The 22858-nt window shown below is 41.0% G+C and overlaps 1 protein-coding gene across 2 annotated transcripts; it reads right to left on the bottom strand.

Moving 5' to 3' along the window:
• Positions 1-244: 244 nt before the first annotated feature.
• On the bottom strand, positions 245-14341 carry C1H3orf85 (chromosome 1 C3orf85 homolog). Of its 2 annotated transcripts, XM_054016425.1 has the most exons (4): positions 14238-14341; positions 4775-4911; positions 3592-3677; positions 245-540 (listed from the first exon to the last, which is right to left on the bottom strand). In XM_054016425.1, the coding sequence occupies exons 1-4, from the start codon at positions 14305-14307 to the stop codon at positions 462-464; spliced, it is 372 nt and encodes a 123-aa protein (XP_053872400.1). In that variant the 5' UTR covers positions 14308-14341; the 3' UTR covers positions 245-461. The 2 variants fall into 2 exon arrangements, with proteins under 2 accessions (XP_053872400.1, XP_053872401.1); XM_054016426.1 differs by lacking the exon at positions 245-540 and having other exon boundaries at positions 3588-3677.
• Between the last annotated feature and the right edge of the window lie 8517 nt (positions 14342-22858).

Below are 22858 nucleotides of genomic sequence, written 5' to 3'. Positions count from 1 at the left end.
CACCATTTTTGTTCAATTTAGCATGATTTAACATTACATTTTTTACTTGATGAATACAAACTATTGACTTTGTATCAGAGGGATAGCTGTGTTAGTCTGAATCTGTAAAAAGCAACAGAGGGTCCTGTGGCACCTTTAAGACTAACAGAAGTATTGGGAGCATAAGCTTTCGTGGGTAAGAACCTCACTTCTTCAGATGCAAGTCTGCTTGCATCTGAAGAAGTGAGATTCTTACCCACGAAAGCTTATGCTCCCAATACTTTTGTTAGTCTCAAAGGTGCCACAGGACCCTCTGTTGCTTTTTATTGACTTTGTGGGGCTACTGTGTGTGTTCCAGCTTTAGATGTCTTAATAAGGTACAGGACAAAGTAAATGTGGTTGTGGCAAATAGCTAAAACTGTAACTCCTGGATAAAGATCCCCCCATACAGTACATTGGCAGATACATGAAACTTCTTAGATTTAGTTGTGTTTTCTTATCTGCTGCTGGAGGTGAGCCCCGGATTGCTGTAACATATCCATGTAAGACCTAATGTGGTCCCTAAAAAAGAAGAAATAAGTCATATTAGGAAGGTGCTGCTGAATTAATTCAAAGCTGTCTTTTATTTAATATGGAACTTTGGGTAAAATATTCATATTCTTGAGATTCACAATTTCAATATCTGTTCTCTCATGTGCATACCTAAAAGCATCAGACATTAATTTGTGTAGCATTTGCAGTGTACTGGGCACTTAAACAGAGATGAACTTAAATTCCTGCCCTACAGAGATCACAGTTTAAAACTAACATCCATTGAAGTCATTAGAAAGAGTTCAGTGAGAACATGCTTAAAAGAGTTTACAATCTAAAATATAGGTTCTGCCTGCAAATAACATAGACCCATCAATGTATTTGTCTGTTTGTATAGAGTGTGTCTTTTAAGGTTCATAGGAATTGCCATACCACTGGACTCATGTGGCGTACCTAGTCCTGTATCTTGCTGAACATCAGCCAGTATCATAAGCTTCAAAGGCGCATGCAAGTAGTAGACAATTATGATTAGGGTCCTACCAAATTCATGACCATGAAAAACTCGTCACGGACCCTGAAATCTGGTCTCCCCCCATGAAATCTGGACTTTTGTGTGCTTTTACTCTATACCGTACAGATTTCACAGGGAAGACCAGCGTTTCTCAAATTGGGGGTCTTGACACAATAGGGAGTTGCAGGGGAGTGTCAAGGTTATTTTAAGAGGGTCATGGTATTGCTACCCTTACTTCTGCACTGCCTTCAGAGCTGGATGGCCAGAGAGTGGTGTCTGTTTGCTGAGCTCCCAGCTCTGAAGGCAGAGCCCCGCCAGCAGCAGCATAGAAGTATAGAGTGGTGGCTGCTGACTGAGGGCCCAGCTCTGCAGGCACCAGCTCAGGACTAAGTCCTGGTCTACACTGGAGGGGGGGGGAGGATCAATCTAAGTTATGCAACTTCAGCTATGTGAATAACGTAGCTGAAGTCGATGTACTTAGATCAATTTACTGTGGTGTCTTCACTGCGGTGAGTCAACTGCTGCCGCTGCCCCGTCTACTCTGCCTGCGCCTCTCGCCGAGCTGGATACAGGAGGCGACAGGAGAGCGCTTGAGGGTCGATTTATTGAGTCTAGACTAGACACGATAAATCGATCACCGCTGGATCGATTGCTGCCCACCGATCCAGCAGGTAGTGAAGACATACCCTAAGGGTAGCATGACCATACCATGCCATCCTTTCTTCTGCACTGCTGCTGGTGACAGCTCTGCCTTCAGAGTTCGGCTCCCAGTCAGGAGTCACCGTTCTCCAGCTGCCCAGCTCTGAAGGCAGCACTGCCAGCAGCACCGCAGAAGTAAGGGTAGTAGTACCGCAACCCCCCCACAATAATGTTGTGACCCCCTCCCCAATCCTTTTTGGGTCAGGACCCCTACAATTAAAACACTCTGACATTTCAAATTTAAGTAGCTGAAATCATTACATTTATGAATTTTAAAATCCTGTGACAGTGAAATTGACCAAAATGGACCCTCAATTTGGTAGGACCCTACTTATGATTAGAGCTAGTCAGGAACTTTCCATCTGAATGATTTTCCAACAGAAAAGGCCCTTTTCACACATTCAGTTTTCCAGAGGAACCTGATTTTTCTTTCTTCCCAATTAGGAAAATTGAAATGACTCTGCCCCACTTGTCCCTCTGGAAGACTCTGGTCAATTTTGCTTTCTGCCTGCAAGAAGGAAGTGAAATTGACAAGAGCCTTTCCACAAGGCAGCTGGAAATCTTAAGAAATTCTGTTTTGTTTCTCCCTAAACAGAACTTTCTGGAAATCCCTTCTTGTGAAATGTTTTTTGACTTTTTGTTCCAATTTGTTCCAAAATAAATAAATAAATGCAGAAAAGGAAGGAATTTCCATTTTTCAGCCAGCTTTAGTTATGACTAGCCTGCCCACAGAGTAGATTTCTTCCTAATGATTTGAGCCCTGATATTGGAGGCTTTAAGCTTTTATTAAAAATTAAAGTGTTTTGTTTCTTATAGCACTTGTCCCTATTCAGTGCTTGGGGTCCAGTTGTGCTAAACATGTTACAAACACATGTGAAGATACATCAAAATAGTGGCAGAACAGGAAATAGAGCAATAGAATTCCCACCCACCCTCCATTTTTTCTTTCCCACCACTATGACACATCTGCCCATGTCGTCTTTTATAGTAAAAAGTCTAGAAGATAGGCCACATGACTAAATTGGAGACAGGGATTATATTCCTTCCTGTGTCCGTGACCTTGAGCAAATCGCTTCACTTCTCAGTGCCTCCACTTTCCTAAATGGGATTAAAACTACCTCCTTTGTAAGGGGCTGTGACATCTACCCTTGAAAAGCAATCTGTACAAGTAAAGCATCTATTATTCTTGTGGTACTATACATGTCAAACATCATTGTTATTTAGAGACTGTTCCTTACATTTACTGTAATCACTACAAATTTGAAGTGTTCAGCTTAACATTCTCCTCAAAATTTTCATATGACAATTTGAGACACTGGACTTATTGCATGTAATTACCAATCTGTAAATACTTCCATGTCTATCTTTTTCTCCATTTCAATCAATCATGTTTTTATTCTACACTGAATACAATTGCACTACTGAAATTTATGCAGGAAAAAACTGTTCCTTCTTCCTTCCTTTCATTTTCTACAGTGGACTGCTTTCTATCAGCATTATCTGAATGGTGTGTGTCAGATCCAAAGTCAAAGGTCACTTTGTTTATTTTATTTCTCAAAATGTAAACAAAGCCCATACAAAAAGCTCTATGCATTTTAAAACTCGATTAGACTAACAATATCATGATAACCACCTATTGACTCATCATATTTAAACTCAAACAACCAGTAAAATTAGTAAAGCCTCTTTCACCCCAATTTTCAAAAAAGAGTTATTTTCTAATCACATCTCTTGCAATTAAGACATGGGGAAACTCAGCACAGTATAATATTATGCCATTAGGATCCTTTTGTGAGTGCTATTATCTCCTCCATCAATTATTTATGCACACCCTTTTGTTAAGGTAAGTACTGTCTTCAGACAAAACTCACCGCGCAGTGGCAGGATCAAAGGCAAAAGATCCCAAGTCCATGTAGTATTGTGTTTTGGTTCTCAAAGCCGTCCATAATTCACTAACCTGAAGTAGAACAAAATGGCTGGTGTTACGGGATTTGATACAACCTCAATAGACTATAGGTCTTTTGGTAGAACCGTACCTAACCTGATATGAAAGTCATGTTCAAGTAGCTTTTGTAGCATGGCATAAGTTGCTCAGATAATTATATAGGAGGACTCAGATAGATCCTAATTCTGAACATTTTCAATCATGCATTAAAAGGTGCCTGCAAAATCAGCCCACGGGAAAGCTGTGCAACCAGCTATGAATCTGATTATACAAGTGTAGCATCGCTTGCTGTTTCAAATTCACACACAATAAATCACATGCAAACCTGAAGCGAACTTCTGAGTTTCGTACTAAATTGAGTTTTGCCTCCACCCTACTATAAATAAGAGTCCCCTGTAGGGCCCCCATATATACAGTCCCCTGGGAGAGGCAGAAAAGGGGAGATTGCGGTCAGTACTCGAGGCATGAGATGAGGAAGGCCTGGGGATCACCTAGAAGTCAGGATGGAGAGGAAAGTCCTAGATTTTAGAGATGTTGGTTCAGAGCTGATGAGATTTGATAACAGCTTGGCTCCCGGAGCAGAAGGAAAGAGAATTTGAAGATCACCTGCATTGCAAGGCTGGGTGATGGAGTACAGGAAAATTGTCAACAGAGATTGGAAGCCAGACCGAAAGGAAGGTGTGGATGATGAATGTAAACTTGCAGTAGCATTGCCTGTGCCATAGCTGTGGCTAGAAGCCATCTGTTTCCAAGGCTATGAATCTAGCACAGTTTACCAGAACAAGATTAGTCTGTAGCGAGATGGTGATGGTGGGGAGTTTCACTTTACAAACCCTTTATTGCAAGAGCAAATATGCCAGATAATACTGGCCAGATCATCATCTAACAACTTTACAATTCTTAGAGGCATGAATAAGGAAGCTATTGACTATAGTATAAGAGACTGTAACCATGAACTATTCATCCTAGTCCTTTTCCAGGAATGAGTTCAGTAATAATGGAATTTTGGTGTCCTTTTAAAAGCCAGTACCATATCTGCAAACAGGCAATCAGAAGGTAACATAGATATTTCCAGTCTCTTACACAGTGTGAAGTTATCAGAAAAATACCTGTTCAGCCAGAGAGTAACCCCATGCATTCTGGCTGTTGCTTGGATCCCAATAATTCTGAGAATATGGTGTTTGTCTTTTAAGTCGTATAAACTCATTTGCTTCTTCTTCAGACACAAACGGTGCTCCCAATACACCTGAAATGGAAGTGGTGCAATGTCATAATGTTTGTGTGTTATTTTAGAACTTACACTTCACATAAATTTGTAATCATGAGTCATTCCTTCACAGAACAATGTTAACCCTAAACCAATGTATTAGAGCTCATTCAAAAGGAATATTTGAATCCAAATTAGACCACCAGTTTAGGTTTTTGTAAAAGCGAGATTTTACAAACCTACTTCCCGTGGAAGGGTTTCTGCAAGTTTTCATTTAAATCCAAACAGGAGAAGTTATTTAAAAATTAATCATTCCACTTTATTGTGTGTGTAACATAAACAGTCCACCAGGGAGAGTCAAAAAGGGGAATTGCTTAAACTGATCATTATCAATTCTGAGAGAAATACAAAACATAAAACATAGCTAGCAAAAAGTAATCTAGACTTTGCTATCCCTTTTCTTTTCTTTTTGGTGGGTGAGTGATTTTTGTATTGATTTTCATTAAAAAATAGACAATGAAAAGTACAAAAACAGAAATGATTTAAAGCTTGTTTGTTTCCAAATACCACACATGTCACAGGCTAGCCAATAGAATTACCCAATGTCACAACATGTCCAAGTTGTAAGACTAGACAATACAAAACACTCTTCTTCTCCCTCCATGCCCCTCCTTCCTTCCCTCTTCTGCCTTTTCATGTCTTCTACTACCCTTTCTCTTATTACTCTAGTTATTAGTACTATAGCAAATACATGTGTTCTTTACTCTTACTATCCAGGATGGGCAGGGGTCTGTCACGGGGGTGGCCCTGATCTCCATCAATGGTTCCATGGAAGCTACTTGGTGAATGTGCCTAGTTCATAGACGGAGAGGTGTTGTGTTTCTGGTCTTGCTCTCAGCTTGTTCTGGGGAGACTTTTCAATCCCTCCCTGATGCAGGTCATCTTCTCTGTGAAATGAGAATTCCTCTCAACAAGAGGGGTTCTCTATTTGTCTCATTATTTCCACCTTAGGTCTGGTCTACATCTAAAAATTAGTTCAACCTAGCTATTTCTCAGGGCTGTGAAAAATTTTGTACTGTGTGAAACGGAGTTAGGTCATCCTAACTGTAAGGTGATGGAGTCATCTGTGAACTAGAACCTGATTAAACCCCATGTGTTGATGAGTCATGCTTGTGGTAGGCTCTGACCAATCCACAAGTCAGGTGCTGATCTAGTGAATCTCAGGGCAGGTATATAAGCCTCACAGGAGAAAGAGCAGCTCAGTTTGCTCAATGTCACTTCAAGGCTTCGAATTCTCCCCTGCCTGATAGTGGTAACAGACTCCACATGCCTTAACCTGCTCCAGCTTTGCTCTTACTCTGGTCTTGTTCCAGCCCCACTCTGGACTCCTGATTCCGGCTCTAAACCCTGGTTCCAACCATAGGCCCAACTGCCATGGCTCTGACCATCCCCATCAGTTTCTGACACTAACCCCCACTGTAGATGCAGCTAGGTCCATGAAAGAATTCTTCCATTGAACTAGCTCCCACCTATTGAAGAGATGTATTAACTACATAGATGGAAAAACTCTTTCCATTGATGTGGGACGCATCTACACTAGAGTGGTACAGCTGCAGTGTTGTAGCTGTGCTGCTGTAAAAGGTTTTCCCTTTCCCTCTGCAACCTTAACTTCAGATCTTATGGCTTGTGTATACAAAAAAGTTGCAGTTTAATTTAAAGTGTTATTTTAAACCAGTGTAGTTAAACTGGTACAAACTTGTGTGGACACTCTTGGTTTAAAAACTGAAATAAAAAAGTCACTCAAACTGAAATAAGTGTGTCCATACACAGGATTGCCCCCATTTTAGCTAAATTGGTTTAAAATAACACTTTATATTAAACTGGCGCAACTTCTGTGTGTACGCAAGACTATAGATTCAAGCAGAGTTCTGTACTCTTTGCACATTGCATCCAGTACTAGGAGTTCTGCAGGCCAAACTATGGAATCACTGACCTCTATCCAACTCCATGGCTTCTACTGAATTTGTACAGGGAAACTGATTTGAACTTAGTAAAGTTGATTATGTTATGTTGATTATGCACAATAATGGATAGAATCCAGCTCACTCCCTCCAAGTTAACCCAGCAGTGTCAGTTCTGCTGGGCTAACTGGAATAAAAACCTTCATTTGTCACTAGTAAGACCATGTACAGGGAACAGATTTGTAGAGTAAAATTGCTGCTTATATTTATAATGCTGCTGCTTTTCAGAGCCAAAAAGCGCTTGAAAACTAGACTGGAAAATTGAAGAGAAAATGTCATTGTTCATACAGAGGCTAGCAAAATGCGGCCCCATCTGGTTCTGATCTTCAGATATTGGAATATAAATATAAAATAGTAGTAATGCTAGAGCAAACAATTTTGCTTTGCCAGAAAGATGGACTAGATGTCCTAACAGGTCTTCTAGCCAACGTTTGATATGCTTCTTATACTTTGCTTGCTCAAACTGTAGGTTAACATGATTAGAAACAGGAAGCAGAAACTCAGTCATTTTCAAATAAAACTACTCTTCAATTGAACCAACTATGCAGATGAACTAATGCATAGTCCATGGCAAATTGTCTCAGTTTTAAGCATAAAATGCTGTTTCTTAGGTGACTACGAAATAGCTAATTATTCCTGGGTTTCTGAAAGCAAGAAAAATTCCACAGAAAAATATTTTCTGCCTCTGTGCATGCAAGTAATACATGGCTGTTCCAGAGTTCAAGAGATTCAATCAAGCCTCTTTTACCAAGAATGTAATATTTCTTAGTCAACGTATATGAGCTTCTATCTAGGCATATATTTTTATTTTTTTTAATATTGAACATATTTTGCAAACGTCATTACTATTCTGTGGTGAGATACTTGAACTTTGGTCAAAAATAAACACCATAATGTGCATTGCTATCATAAGACTTAACCTTTTTCATTGAAAAAATGTAGTTAGTTGGGATCAGTGATGTTGCTTTAGTTTTGTTGCCGAAGAGTACTTTGGACTTGTGACTTCTTGGTGAGTTACAATAAAAAGCATAAACAGAGTAGCTGTAATTTTTCTCTTCAAAAAATGAGCATATAATATCTACTTTGTGGGGCAGTGAGGTTTTATCTTGACTCCATTGGTGGCAAGTTCTATGTTTTAAAGGTATTAGATTAAATTTTAATGGATACATATTCTTCTTGGACTGCACCAATAGCCAATGGAAAATGCCATTCCATGAGAAATGTATTCTCATTTTCTCATGCAGAATTAACCTGTGCAAGAATGAGTGGGGCATTTTACTGAGAAATTACATACACAAAAGGAACTTTTTGACTGTTTGTAAACAGGCAACTGCACACAGTGCTGTTAAAACTAAGAGAAAAGATGGTCTTGTGGTTCAGACACAGAATTGGGAGTCAGAAGATCTGGTTTCCATACCCATTCTGCCTCCTAACGTCCTGTATGATCTTAAGACACGTTCCCTAACCTATGCCTCAATTTGTGCTTCTGTAAAATGGGTGTAATTCCTCTCTTCTTGTTGAACAGCTTGATTAATGTTTGTAAAAGAATTTATAATCTTCAAATAAGTATTTTATAGATGCAAGTCTTACCCAAGAACTTTCTGCTGTATGCAATTCCAAATCTAGCAGCATACTTGCCCCAAAATTAGAAGAGCAAAATGTTGGAGCATCCAGCTGTGAGACTGGACATAGTTAGACGGAGCAAGTGTGATGGATAGGAGTCAATGAAATTGCTCACAGTGCATAATAGTATCCTTAGGGATACCGAATATTGAAAGTTCCAGTGAAACAAAGATAAGTCAGTAGTAAGAAGGTCAAACAATGTTAGATATGTAAGTTTTTACTCTGTTACTGTTTCTTTTTTCCCTCAGGATGAAAATATTATGTAAGAATAATATAGAGTCATGGCCAGAAGGGGAAGATAAAAGGAACATCTTTGAGGAGTGAGCTGCTGTGAGGATTACAGCAGCTTTTACCAGGTTGAATGTTTGATTCCCTGCATATATCACTCATGTTTTGGAAGACTTCACTAAATATTCCCACACCTAAAATGAATCTTATTGAAGTCATCAAGTCATGCTTGGTGGCTTAGTTTTTATAATCACTGTCTGAGGCAGAGAGTTTGGTCTTCCCTGGAGATATAAACAATAGTTATCACTATTGTCCCAGTGTCTTCAGAGCATCTCATTGTGGATTAGTGAAAGCTGGCACAAGATTAAATTTGACCGTGAAGAAATGTGACATTCCCCAGGGTACAATCTGGACTGCTGAAAAGCTGTGTCCCCTCAATTCTCCAACCTGGGGTGCCTTTTACACTGCTTCGCTGTGAGAGCTGCCACTCTTGGCCTTTGTCACACACAGCCTCTAGCATGGAAATTACTCCCAGCTGAGTTACATGAGTGCTTCTAGCCAGCCACTCCTGAATTGTATTGCAAAAGGATACCAACAAATTCCCAGTCTCACACTTGTCCCCAAAAATATACGTCCTTGTACAGCTCTTTCCTTCTGGACAATACAAGCGCATAGAAAGTCCATCATTTCATTAACAGAAAATGATATGCACAAATCCTGTTATCTCAAGAGGAGGTTCCCAAACACTACAATCCAAACACACACAGGTTTAGATAAACCAAGTTTATCTAACAATAGAAAAATGGATTTTAAGTGATTACAAGTAATGAGCCATAAAAATCAGAATTGATTACAAAGAAATAAAAGGTAGAACACAAACTAATACCTAACTTAACAAGCTAAGTGAATTTAAAGCTACAAGGTTTCTTTCACCACATATTTACAGCAGTCTGGCTGGATCTTTCAGCCAGGACCCCTCCCCCAGTTCAGTGATGCTCCTTTTGTCTTTCAAATGTTGTTGATGCCATACGTGGAGATGAGGGGAAAGAGATTATTTGTGTCCTCTGTTTCTCATTTTTATTTCTTTTCCTCTGCTTTGAGAATCATCTCCAGCTGGGTTTTGGAGTAGCCAATCTGTTCACACAGGAACCCCCAGCTGTTCTCTTGCCAAGATGTAAATGTCTGGTTCATACCATTCTTCCTGCCAAATAATGGCCATTTACCTAGGTGATAGTCCATTTGATTCTGTTGACACGTGGCTGAGGCATCACTTTTCCTTTTGTCTCGGAGGAATTGGTTTGGGCTGCTTCCCCAGATTTGGAATATGCCTTAGTAACATCATCAATGTTACGTATAATGTTGCCACACATATTTTACCAGGACAATACTGATCAGTGAATGATGAGTTTTCAAATGATACCTCACAAGGCATACTTGGTACAAAATTTATCATAGCTTTGTAAAAGTGGTGAACATAAGAGTACAGTCTGTCACAAGAGAATCTGATTGACTCTTGTCATCTCTGTTCAATTAGTGAATGTGTACTCAGTCCAGCCTGGAAGGTCAAAACTTGGCGGTGGAAGGAAAATTAATTGGATTTAAATACTAGGATGGAATGAACTGAGGCAGGTCAAATATGCAAAGAGAGTAAAATTAACTTGAGTGTAGCTCTTAGTTTAACTTGTGTTTAAACCCTTAACACAAGTCCTGAGTGGGACTTTACATCTGTTGCACAAGGATAGATTTCAGATAATGATTGCCAGTTGAGCACAAATTCCAGGAGTGCACAAAGGAGAATTCCTTTTGTTCACCTGGTCGAACTCCAGGCTACAAGGATCCCAGTACAACTATAGTAATAGAAGGAAAGACTTAAGAATAGGCGCTTAAAGTTCAACTCCTGAGCCTTGTTACACACCTATATAGAGGTGTGATTTTTCTGAAGTGCTGAGCAATCGGAGCTGCTGTGTGCTTAACACTCATGGAAAAATCGCCATCTATATCCAGGTCTAATTATGGACCTGGGATCCAAACTTTACCCACTCTTGAAAATCTTGACTACATAGGATGCAGCTCCCAGATCTTAAGTCAGCACTAGTATTTCACTACTAATTGGCAAGCTTTGACAACTGGGACTATATCTATCCCTTGTGCAACTCCACTGAAGTCTAGGATTTATTTTGACCATTGATATTTACCCCATACGTTTTAATCTTTAAAGCAATGTGTCAGTGGGTAGCAATGTTTCAGTAATTGGTTTCCATGCACATTAGCAAATAAAGCTACTTTTTCTTCCCTTATTTTCTGATTTTTCCCCTTGTTTTTGCATGTCTGCCATTATTTCAAAACCCATAAGTAGTTATGTGCAGCAGTAGAACTTTAAAATCTGTAAAGTCTGCACTTGCTATGGAGCCAATCCTTCTCTTTTTGCGTAATATTTCTTTTAACCATCAGCTTTGAATGTGCCTGGTCAGAATGTCAGATTTAAAAAGCAGACTTCTCTGTGATATCAGATATTCAAGCTAGCACTGCCTGGATTACAACAGCTGAACTCTCAACCTCTGACCCTTTGGTCCTGTTAACGTTGCTGATGCTGACGTGTTGAGTACTTTGAAAAGGTAAACTGAATGCTGCTGCTTAGGGTTATTCCCTAAAGTTAGAAATGAGCCAAAACCATATCAGAATCTCAGCTTCAAATATTGTGTGTCTCCCCCCACACACACACACACACAAATGTACTGAAGATTCAAGAACGTGGACCAGAATTTTGCAGCTTCAAACCCATTGTGATTTGAAATCTGTTTCAGTTGTCCTAATCTTGTGCTAGACACATGCATGACAAACATGAGATGGGGTTTGATAATGCTCTGCAGAGTCAAGAGAAATCTGGATTTGATTCTTATCTGTAGTCATTGTCAATTCCTCGGAGAGCTTCTGAAGGCTGGGAGCAATATAATGAGCCCTTTGGAGAAATATAGAAATTGCTGCTTTCGTAAGAGTTTAGCTTCTCTACATTAACTATGAGCCATCACGTGAAACTTCACGGAGATCAAAACTTGCTGATTGGACATGACCCTTTTCAGGTACAGGAAGAGGGTTGCTATGGGATGCATTTTAGGATTCCACAGCCTGCCTTTGAGTTGCATGTTATGCACCCTATGTCATAAGTTGTGATTTGAGATCATTGATCAAGTCAAAAGATATCAAACTAAGTTTTGGATCTGACTTATTGTAAACTTGGTAACTTGTAAACATTTGAGATATAAGCCTCATACAATATAAACCGAGGCCAAAATATTTTTATTTGGCTGTAGGCACTTATATCAATATTGAAGAATCCAAATAACCAAATAATTCACTTGGAGCTGCGGATACTCAGCAGCTCCGAAATACTGGCCATTTCTTGTTAGGTAACTAAACATGGCTAAAGGTACTCAAATTTCAAATATGTGGCCCTACTTGTTTGCCTTTATAGTTCTAACTATGACAGCCTCATTTACTTTTGTTCTATTCTTGATTTTTCCAGCATCAGGTCACACAATAACTCTGTGGTAGAACCAAGACTAGACCAAGGCTTCAATCACTATATAACACACTTCCCGAAGGGGGGGAGGGAGACTGGTGCAGCTGGAAGTCATTTGGAAGGATGGTGAAGTGTAAGGTTCTAACTCGCAGATCCTGTGGGTCATGTTTTAATCCCCACTGCCTTGATTTTTACTGAAAGACCCTTCGTAGCTAATGAATGGCTGAACTGCCCATAACCAATGATCAAAAGAGGCTGTAAGAGCCTATTAATATTAGTTGTAAGGAAAGCTTGAAAAGAGCACAAGTAAGGGGGTTGTGAAAGATGGAAAGGAAAATGAGAAAGGGAGAAACAGCATTTCTCAAAAATTAATATCACAATACTTTATTGTTCAATAATCTTGAGCTAAACTGAAAGTAGGTTTTGTGGTGGGCTTTAATAAGGGTAAGTGTAGTGCAGGTAGAGGGAATAGCACCCATGAAAGGTCTAAGTCCCTCAACTCAACCAACACCTGTTGTAAAGTTTGATTAAGATGAGGATTAAGTGCAGAGCAGACCAGACAAGTGAATGGGTGAGGTCCTATCAAAACTTGGAAAGCAAGGACTCTAGGTGCCCCTCCCCACACCTCACATGCAGAGAGAGTCGCAACATTGCCAACATATCCACTAGGGATGGGGGACATGCTGGATAGTCCTCCTGTTCCCCTCCCTATGGAGCACTGCTTCCGTAAATCCATGCATCCAAGGGGCTTTTAGGAGGGACAAGGGGCTTGGCCAAAACAGCAGTGGGAGGAGTTAATCAATAGTCTCACTCTGTAACAGGTTTCCCCTTCACCACAAATCTTGTTTTAAATTATTGCTCCCCCTCTGTCAGATGTTTGGCATGTCTCTCTAGGCCTTTCAAGAAGAAAAATTGGTCTCAGCCCAGGTCTGGAATCCAGGAACATCTGAGTTCTAATCTCAGCTCTGAAACAGATTCCTGTCTGACCGTGGGGAAATGTCACGTCTGCTTCTGTTTTCCCAATCTGCGTAAGATTATTTAGTTCATGAGTCATGAGATGATTAATTAGCTGATGTTTCCTAAGTGTTATGTTTTGGTTAAGTTGGGACAAGTCACAATGGCACAGTTTCTTTATTGTCATTAGATACAGTCAGTTGCATGGGGTCCCTGGATCAACACTTTCAAAAATACTTGGTTTGGCAGTTAATACATTCACATGCAGGGGAACACCTCTTTATGTAAGGGATTAGCATAAATCTCTACTGTTATATCTGGTTACCGATTGTAGAACACACCAGTCTTAAAGCATGTACGATACTTACGGTACTAGTCTGGGTTTAGCTGAAAAGTGCATTCTCTTAGCCAAGTGACATTTCACTGCAACTACAGTTCAACTTCAGACATTTTCAAAAATGATTAGCAACTTTGGGTGCCCAATTTCAGATACCTTTCAAGGGTCTAACATTCAGAAAGTGGTGAGTATCTGCCCTCTGAAAATTAGGTGCCCTAAGTTGTTTGAAAAATCATGAGCTTCTTATGTCAATTTGGACCATGCATGCATATGAGCTATTTGTTTTCTCAATAACTAGCAATAAGGTAAGGTAAGAATAAAGTTTACAGAATTATTTTTTAAAAATAATAAGCATTTAGCATTTCACAAACCACTCATTCGTCCTCAGAAAACCTCTTTCAGCTACGTAAGCAGTATTATCCCTGTTTTAAAGATGGGAAAGAGGAAAGAGGCTAAATGATTAGCCTAAAGCCATAGGCAAGGAGCACGGTCAGGATTTTGACTCAGAGTTCCTGTTACCTAGTCTTGTGCTCAAGCCACTAGCCCATGCTCTTTCTGCTGTACCCTTCAGTCTTTTAGAACACCTCCGCTTTAATACTGCTATGCCTGCAGTACCACTTCTCCTGTCTAACTCCTTCATATGAAATAAGACAATGACAGAATAACAGTACCAAGTGCTTACCTGTAAGCAGCAGAACTGACACAGCAACTTGAACCATTTTAAGAGACATCAAGTGTAGTCTGGAAAACATTCTTCTTGATTAACTATGGATATTCATGCAGTTTTGTACTTTGCTATCTTTAGGTTTATAAATCATTCACCAGCTACGTGTAAGCAGTCGGTGCAGACAGAGGGCAGGGTACAGTGCTTAGTTCAGATTTGTCTTACGTGCATCTCTTCGTACCCTTTGGACTTTGTGAGCTGGGCTTCTAATATGCCCCAACAGTTATTTTTCACATGTACACATAAATGTAATTTGGTAACATGAAATAGCACATCAAGCTCATTCTGTAAATGTAGCACATGGCAAGGGTCTGCTCTTCAGTTTAATATTTTTCATCGATTTCAAGGCCAGAAGGGACCATTGTGATCATCCTGTCTGACTTCCCCTATAACAGAGACCATAGAACTTCCCCAGAATAATTCCTAGAAAGATCTTTTAGAAAAACATCCAAACTTAATTAATTACCATAGTAGTTTAAAATGTACACCTTATTTCCAGTCTGAATTTGTCTAGCTTCAGCTTCCAGCCATTGGATGGTGTTATACCCTTCTCTGCTGGATTGAAGAGCCCATGATTAAATATTTGGTCCCAATGTAGCTTACAGACTGTTAAACTCTTTGTTAAGCTAAGCAGATTGAGTTCCTTGAGTCCATCACAAGGCAGGTTTTCTAATCTTTAATCACTCTCATGGCTCTTCTCTGAACTCTCTTCCCATTTATCAACATCCTTTATGAATTGTGGACACCGGAACTGGACACGGTATTCCAGCAGTAGCTGCACCAGTGCCCAAAACAGGTGAAATAACTCTGCACTCCTCCTTGAGATTGCCCTCTTTATGAGTCCAAGGATCGCATTAACTCTTTTAGCAACAGTGTCGCACTGGGAGCTCATGTTCAGCTGATTATCCACCACAACCCTAAATCTTCTTCAGAGTCACTGCAATCCAGGATACAGTTCCCCCATCCTGTAAGTATAGTCTTCATTCTTTGTTCCTAGACGTAAACAGTTACATTTTGCCATATTAAAATGCATATTGTTTGCTTACACCCAACTTAGCAAGCAGTCCAGATCTATGAGGGGTCAGTGAGCTCTCCTCTTCATTACTTACCACTCCCCCAGATTTAGTGTCATCTGCAAACTTTAACTTCTAGGTCATTGATAAAAATGTTCATTAGCATTGGCTCACCTGGATAGGAACAGGTGGGGCTTATATAAAACCAGGTAGCTGAGGGCAGAGAGGGCTGCAGTGAGGCAGTCTGCTGTCCCTCTCTCTCAAGCTAGGGAAAGAGACGGGAGCTTGGCCCAGAAGGCAGGGCATGCCCAGAGGAGTGTGGCAAAGGAGCCTGACAGAGGCAATGTAGGAAGCAGCCCAGCAAAAGAGCAAGCTGTGGGACAGTGCAAACCTTAGCCGCTGGTTTTAGGGTCCATGGGCTGGAGCCCAAAGAAGTAAACAGGCTTTGGTTCCCTTACCAGCCACAGGGGAAGTGGCACCATTGAGGGACAGTGAATTGGAAGACTGTCTGGGACAGTCGGTACAGAGAGACTTTGGTACATACACCCCCAGAAGAGGAAAACTACAGTAACCTGGCCAGAGGCCCAAGCCACGAAGAGAGCGCACCGTGAATTGTAGAGAAAGAAAGAGGCATGGCAGGGCATGTGAATGAGCTGCAGGAAGAGGTGTCAGACTGGCAGAGCTAATCCCCAGACCAGCCATGATGAGACACCCTAGTAGTGAGAGCAATCCATGACACCTAACCATTTTCTTATCACTATTTTCTGCAGTCTTGAAATTCTGTGTTCCCCACAGCCAGGTCATTACTGCAGTCAGTATTTTTCATTCATCAGGTTTCCTCATATTCCAACATTCCAACCCATGCATTACAGCATTACAGTTGCCTCATATATGCTGACTTTCGTTATCAAAATGTCCTTATCCTTCCAGTCTTGCCAAGTTTTCTGAATGCCACAGTAACTAGTCTGATTCTTCTTTTTATGTCTTCTTCACAATTTCCTTTCTTCTATACTAGTCAAGGTATACACATTTTTTCCACTTGTTCTAGTTCTTTGTCTCTGATTTTACTTTTTCCTCTTTTCTTCTGATTCTTCTCCATGCTCATCTTCAGTCCTAATTTTCTGCATTCCCGGTTTTCTTGTTAGTTACTCTCTGTAGAGCCTCCTTGGTCAGTGCTAAGAGGTCAATATCATCTGTGATATTGAGGACAATATCACTGTCCTCCCACATAGCATGACTCCTTCCATTTCATCTCTCAGTGCTTTAGCCATTACTGCTTCCAGTACAAAGTTGAGCAAATCTGGTGCTAGCGTGCGTCCTTGTCGCACTCCTACAGTCATCATCTTTTTGTCAACTTCTTGTATACTCTAACCACACTCATTGGCATGCTGTATATGTTTTCTATTAGTTTAATCAGTTTCTTGAGGATGCCATATAATCTCAAAAGTTGCCACAACCTTTCTGCTCGACCAAAAAGCTGTTTGATGTCTATAAAGTTGTTTTAGCAAGCTCGATTGTAGTCTGTGTACTTCTTCAAGATCAGTCTTATCACAAATAGCTGATCTATTGTACTTCATCCTAGTCTAAATCTGGCCTGTTCTGCTGCAGCCACTGCTTCCCCTTCCTTCTTCCTTCTTCTCTGCAATGTCTTGGTGAATGCTTTTTGCAGCACATTCTGTAAGTTGACTCCAGTGTAGTTCTTACATTTGCTCTTGTCTCCCATTTTCCCCACTAAGATCGGTGCTGCAATTGTTTTCCCTCATTTGCTCAGCCTTTGCTCTTGTTTGTAAATGTTGTTGAATAGCTCGTGCATCACCTTTATCATGTGTTGCTCACTTGCTTGCAGCAGCTTTGTGGTTATGTTCTCACTTCCCAGCACCTTTTTCTTTTTCAAACTGTCTATAGAGATCCTTACTACTTCTAAGAATTCTGGCTCTCCCTTGTTCGTACTGGAAAACTTCTCCAGGTCCTTTTCATCTATTTGTGTTCTGCATGTTGTACAGCTCTTCAAAACATTCATTCCATTGCTTATTCAGCCACTCACATAGTCCCATTTTTTACACTCTTTCATATCTCTTCTATGTCCATTTTTTCCTTCATCAAAGAAGTGATGTTTTTCTTTGTGGCTTCTTTCTATTCTTTCCTACTACCTGGCTCTTTCAGTTTGTCCTCGTAATAAATCTTAGTTCCTGGCATGTTTTTCGGTTGTTCTCAGCTTCATCCTCATTGACACCAGCAGTAATTTGTGACCCAATCCAATATCAGCTGCAAATGATCTGCATGACAACCTACTTGATTTCCATCTGTGATTCACAAATATGAAGCCTCTCAGAGTCTTAGTTTGCCCACCCTCCCCCACACATCTCCTTGTACAGATTGGTTCAACACAAGGAATGACAAGCTTCTTTTATCATATCCCCCACCCCTAACCATAACCACCATGGCAAAACTTGAACAAGCAGCTGAGTGTCAGCCTGACCCATGCTAGCACACATTGGTTAGAAGTGTCCCCCCTCTTAGTTGACATCTTACTGAACAAATGCAATAGCAGAGCTAGAACAAATGCTATGGGGCAGAGAACCATGTGCAAGATGGGTTTCAACCATCGAAGTGAGGTATTGATACAGTGTGGAGACCTTCCAGTTATAAGGCAGGGGGAAAATACAACAAATACCCTCGGGATGGGAATTTTGGGAAGGTGTTGGGGGTCTCCCAGAATTCAAGTTGACTGTAGCTTACTAACTCAGCAGCACTTGAGCTTCAACAGCCCTCTGATGGGCCATCTAGTATGAGCTTAAAGCACCACTTAACTCAAGCTAGAGATTCTTATGCGTGGGCAGGAGTCAGGCTGGGGCCAATACTCAAGTTCTATCCTGATCTAACACTGCAGTGAAGACAAACCCTTAAAAGCAACCCTCAGCGTGTCTAGAATGTTTAAATGTATGCTGATGGCTTGTCTGCTTTCAAATATCTCCTATAGCACGTAACATGGGAGCTCATTATTACCTATTTTTCTCAGGCGACAGTACAAATGGATGAGTGTGTGTGCTGTGCATAGGATCAAATTAAGAGCTATGGTGATTGTTTATTGTGAATAATAGCTAACAGGACTAGCATTCGCTCCTGCTTGAAAAGCATGACACTTTTAAAATTCTTCACAGAAAAGTTATTGTTATACCATTAAGTGTTTATCATGAGGAGGTTGAGCCATTTATGTGAATTTTATAGCTTCTAGCACTGAGAATAATGTCACATTTTAGGTTAGCCTGCTTACTTTGAGTAGTCATAGTTTTTGATTTGCCCAGCCAGGACAGCATTTTCACCCCAACTTCTGGGCCTGAATGGAAAACTTAAAGAATTGAGATTAGAATGTATGTACTGCATCATAAGTAAAAACCACTCATAATTGTAACCAGAGGTGGGTAGAGAGTGGAACCCAAATTACGTAAATTGTGTTGCTAAGTTTCTATAAACAACACTAACTGTAGAGTTGTCTCATCCTCTTTCTGCTATCTTCCTAGGAGAAAGGGCAGTCTTAAAGGTGACCTGCAAAAGAAACTATTGTTGCCCTGTATTGAATTCTTATGATATATAACTGTGGCTCAAAATTGTTGATCTCTTCAAAAACAAATCTGCTTGTTTTTTTCCCATTGGAAATATCGGACCTGTTTCTGCAGTCACTTTCATCAAAGCCAAGTGAATATAAATATTGCTTGCTGGTTTGGTAGCTTTTTATAGTCACTCTGCCCTCATTTTTCTCTGGTGTACATGATGGCACAAGGTGGCTTACAATGGAGAATCAGACCACTCACATCTCAGATTCATTACCTTTTGCTGGAAGACTGGAGCAAAGACATACTTTATAGGCTGCTGCTGGAGCCATAACTTTCCCAGCCTTTAGCTGAGGAAGGAGAAGAGGATTGGTTGAGTCTGGCTGTTTTTAAGTCATTTGCATGTTTAACCCAACTCTAACATTTAAAACAATATCAAAATAAACTGTTTCGTTCCTCCTCTAAACCTTTGGCCCTCTGAAATTACAACTCAGCTTTGCTGCCCTCATAGGGCTTGCTAGATAGCCCAGCTCCCGCTTTCAATGCTTGAGTATACTCTATGTGCCTGTGGGTGGGTGAGGGACAGCTACCAAAATGTGACCTGCCCTATGTCCTTTCAACTTGGATATAATGTCCCTGTAGCAAGTTTTCTGCCACACAGGAAAGGGAAACATGTGGCATAGGCAGATCTTCACTTCTCCACCATGTTCTAAGTCTCTCTGGCCAGGATCCACGAGTGCAGCCCGCTGTGTTGGGGAAGAGATGGGCGTATGGGCACCCAATGTTCATAACTGAGGAGCTTAGTCTTCCTTCTGCAGTAAAGGGCGCCAGAGGCATGTGCTGAGGAGACAGCTGTTCTTTTAAGATCAGCTTAATTTTAAACTCTGTACATCTTCTACACTGCAGCAGCCCGTGTTCACTGTTGAAAGGAGGGGATGCACCACAGAGAATGCTGCAGTGTGGAAACCAGAGAGACACATCAAGTTCAGTTCTTATTGGCATTTAAACCTGACTATAATAATTATAAATTAAACTAACATGTAAAAATGTACAAGCAGTGCTCATGAGGATGAACTACAAATTAAAGGGCACTACTCACTCATTTGTGCAACCAGGAAATACCAAGAGAATAGTGGGGGTAAAAATGCACCATGTAATGTTGTGTTGATTTGTTAGAGTAGTGACCAGAGGCCCCAGTCTGGATGTGGGGGGAGCACTGTGCCAGATACTTTGCAAATACAAAGAAGTCACTCCCTACCCATTGGAGCCTACCATCAAGAAAATAAGCAACATATGGATGGTGCATAAGAGGAATAAATCAAATAACTATTTTATGTTAGTGTATTGAAAGTGTTGTTAAAGCTTGAATCTTTACAGGGCCTGCTGGGGGTGGGCACTCCACCCCCTAAATGTTGGCACTTTTAAGATGTCCCCATTTGGGCACTGAAAATTTGAAACACCCCAAGTCACTGAGCATGTTTGGAAAACATGACCCATAACTATGAAAATGAATGTTTGATTCTAATCCATCTTCCAAATGAAAATGGACTTTAACTTTTGTTTTCATGTTCAGATTCTGCTGCTGTGAATTGAAGAGTTGGAGTGCCTCATTAATGGGAAAATCAATAGTCATTTGGCCCAGTCAGGCTGTCCAGTTTGTACTGTAAACATCCAGGAATATGCAATCCCAATAAATGCGCCACACTTATGATCTGTTTAATTTATTTTCCCTTTTTTCAACAAACCCACATTTCCAATCACTGTTTAAGCATTCAAATTAATAGGATCCAATATCAAAGTGTACAATAAGAGAATAAAATACAAATCCACATTGTGGGGCTCGCGGCATACTACTGCAATGTTAGAGTTACCCACTATTTTTTAAAATTAGTTTTGAGAGCTTGATCTTGTGACGTGTTGTGTGCCCTCCTGCACAACTGAAGTTGGGTGCTGCTTTGACACTGACTTAAAAGGGGCATGTTGACACCAATTGGGGATTCGGTGTCAATAGAGCACCCAGGACTTTTCAGAATCCTGCCCTGAACTTGGAGATACCTGTAGATTCCACTTGGAATCTTCGAATTCCATTTCAAATCCCTCGTCTACACCAGGGAAACCTGTGAACAAAATTCCCAACATTACTAACAATGGATTGACTGAAATGGTGTTAACTTTGAGAGCCTTAGCACTGGATCTGTTGTTGGGTGCTGGCAGAATTTTTTTTGCATCTTGTCAATTAGACTTGCTCCAAGCTGGACTAGAAATAGAATTTCAAGTGAGACAGGTTCTTGACATTAAGTGCATTAGTAATCCTTGGGGTTTTATACGTATTATAGTAGCAATTTTCATCTGAGTGGCATTGCAACATGGCATATGGCGTCACAGTGCCATATGACCCCATGTGCCATGTCACAATGTGCAGAGCGGGGAGCTGGGCTCAGTTTTGCGGGACAGGAGCTTCCACTGTGGAGTAAGTGCAGGGCAGGCTCGCTCTCCAGCCTGATGTGAAAATTTGTGTAATATGTCTCCTTTTGTCAATGACATAATATACTTGAACAGCATTGCCAATTGCCATGATAAGTCCCCATGGTGCAAAAAAAAAAAAAAAAAATTGCTTAGCAGCTTCATAGCCTGTATTATCAGAGTTTGGTCAACTTGGTGATTTGTTTTCTGTTGGTCGCCATCATCACTTGGTACAAAGACACCCCCACCTCCATGCTACTTTCTAGGTTTTATGCCTGACTCCACTGCTATTGAAGTCACTGACTTCAACAGGAGCAATCCCTTCATATTTGCGTAAACAGCAGAAGTATAATCGACAACAAACTTAAATGCATTGGATTGCAATGTTTTGATATTTGGTAAAGCTTCACAGAATATTTAGTAAAGCTTCACAGAATTGTTGGCAAGAACACGTTTTAATGAAAGATTTCCTCTCTCCTTGTTTCTTTTTCTTATTTTTTGGAACACATGGTTAACATATGAACTACATAAGAATTCCGGGTCACACTGCAATATTGGTTTTATTCAAATTTTAGTGGAGTCTGTTTTAAATGCCATACTTTTGAATGTTGTTATAACATGCCATTTGAAATAAAAATCCAAAAATATAAAAGCTAAAAAGAAAAATTACTTTGACAGACGTGATAAACTTTAGGAAAGCTACTGAAGCAGTTCATTGGCATTTTAAAAAAATTAAAACCGAATGTTAAATAAAATGAATGCAGGATCCTTCTGCATGGATGAAAAGATAGGTCCTTTTATTCAAAAGGGCAATTCTGATTGTTTTACTGCAAACAATTCCCCCTTTTAAATATACTGTGACAGGATTTAAGGCTTAAGCATTCTAGATTAACTGCAAGTGGGACTGAAAAGGGGGCTCTGTGAAAGCATTATGAGTGTTGCATGACTGAGGGATGGGCAAGAGGCTTTGTGTAGGAGACTGTTATGCGTGGTGCCAGGGGCTCTGTAAAAAGGGCTGGGAGTGATCAATGCCCCAGGAGAGCTGGTGGGTTCTGGGAGGATGCAAGGGACTAAGGGGAGAAGGATGTTTGGGGCTGCAGGAGGCAGGCTGGTGGGTGCCTGAGAGAGGTGGGACATGCAGGTTCTGGGTGGCTAGGGGGATGCAAGGGGCTGAGGCAGTGGGTGCTGTGGGGGTTCTGTAGGTGCCCATGGGGGGGGGCTGGGTCATCCCCTTCCCCTTATTAGCTCCGCCACTGTCCCTAAGCGTCTGAGTGGAGTTCAGCTCTGCTCTCTCTCTTTAGTAGGGGATTTCCCCTTTCCTGTTGCACTTGGCCAGGCTCTAGCTTGCAAAACGCGGCTCTGCCCGGGGTCCTGCCCCAGGGGAGGGGTCACTTGGAGCAGAACGTTCAGCTCCCTTCGCCCCCGCTCAGGCGCTGCGCGCTGCCGCCGCCAGGGGCCGCCTCCCGCGCACCAGGGCCCCGCCCCGAGCGCCTGGTCGCAGTCCCGTGCGGCCACTAGGGGGCGCGGCTTGTCCCACCCGGGCTGGCTCAGG

The sequence above is a fragment of the Malaclemys terrapin genome, chromosome 1 (genome assembly GCF_027887155.1).
Source record: "Malaclemys terrapin pileata isolate rMalTer1 chromosome 1, rMalTer1.hap1, whole genome shotgun sequence".
In the NCBI taxonomy this organism is placed as follows: Eukaryota; Metazoa; Chordata; order Testudines; family Emydidae; genus Malaclemys; species Malaclemys terrapin.
Note: the sequence above shows the minus strand (reverse complement) of the source record. Positions and strands in the feature narration are given on the sequence as shown.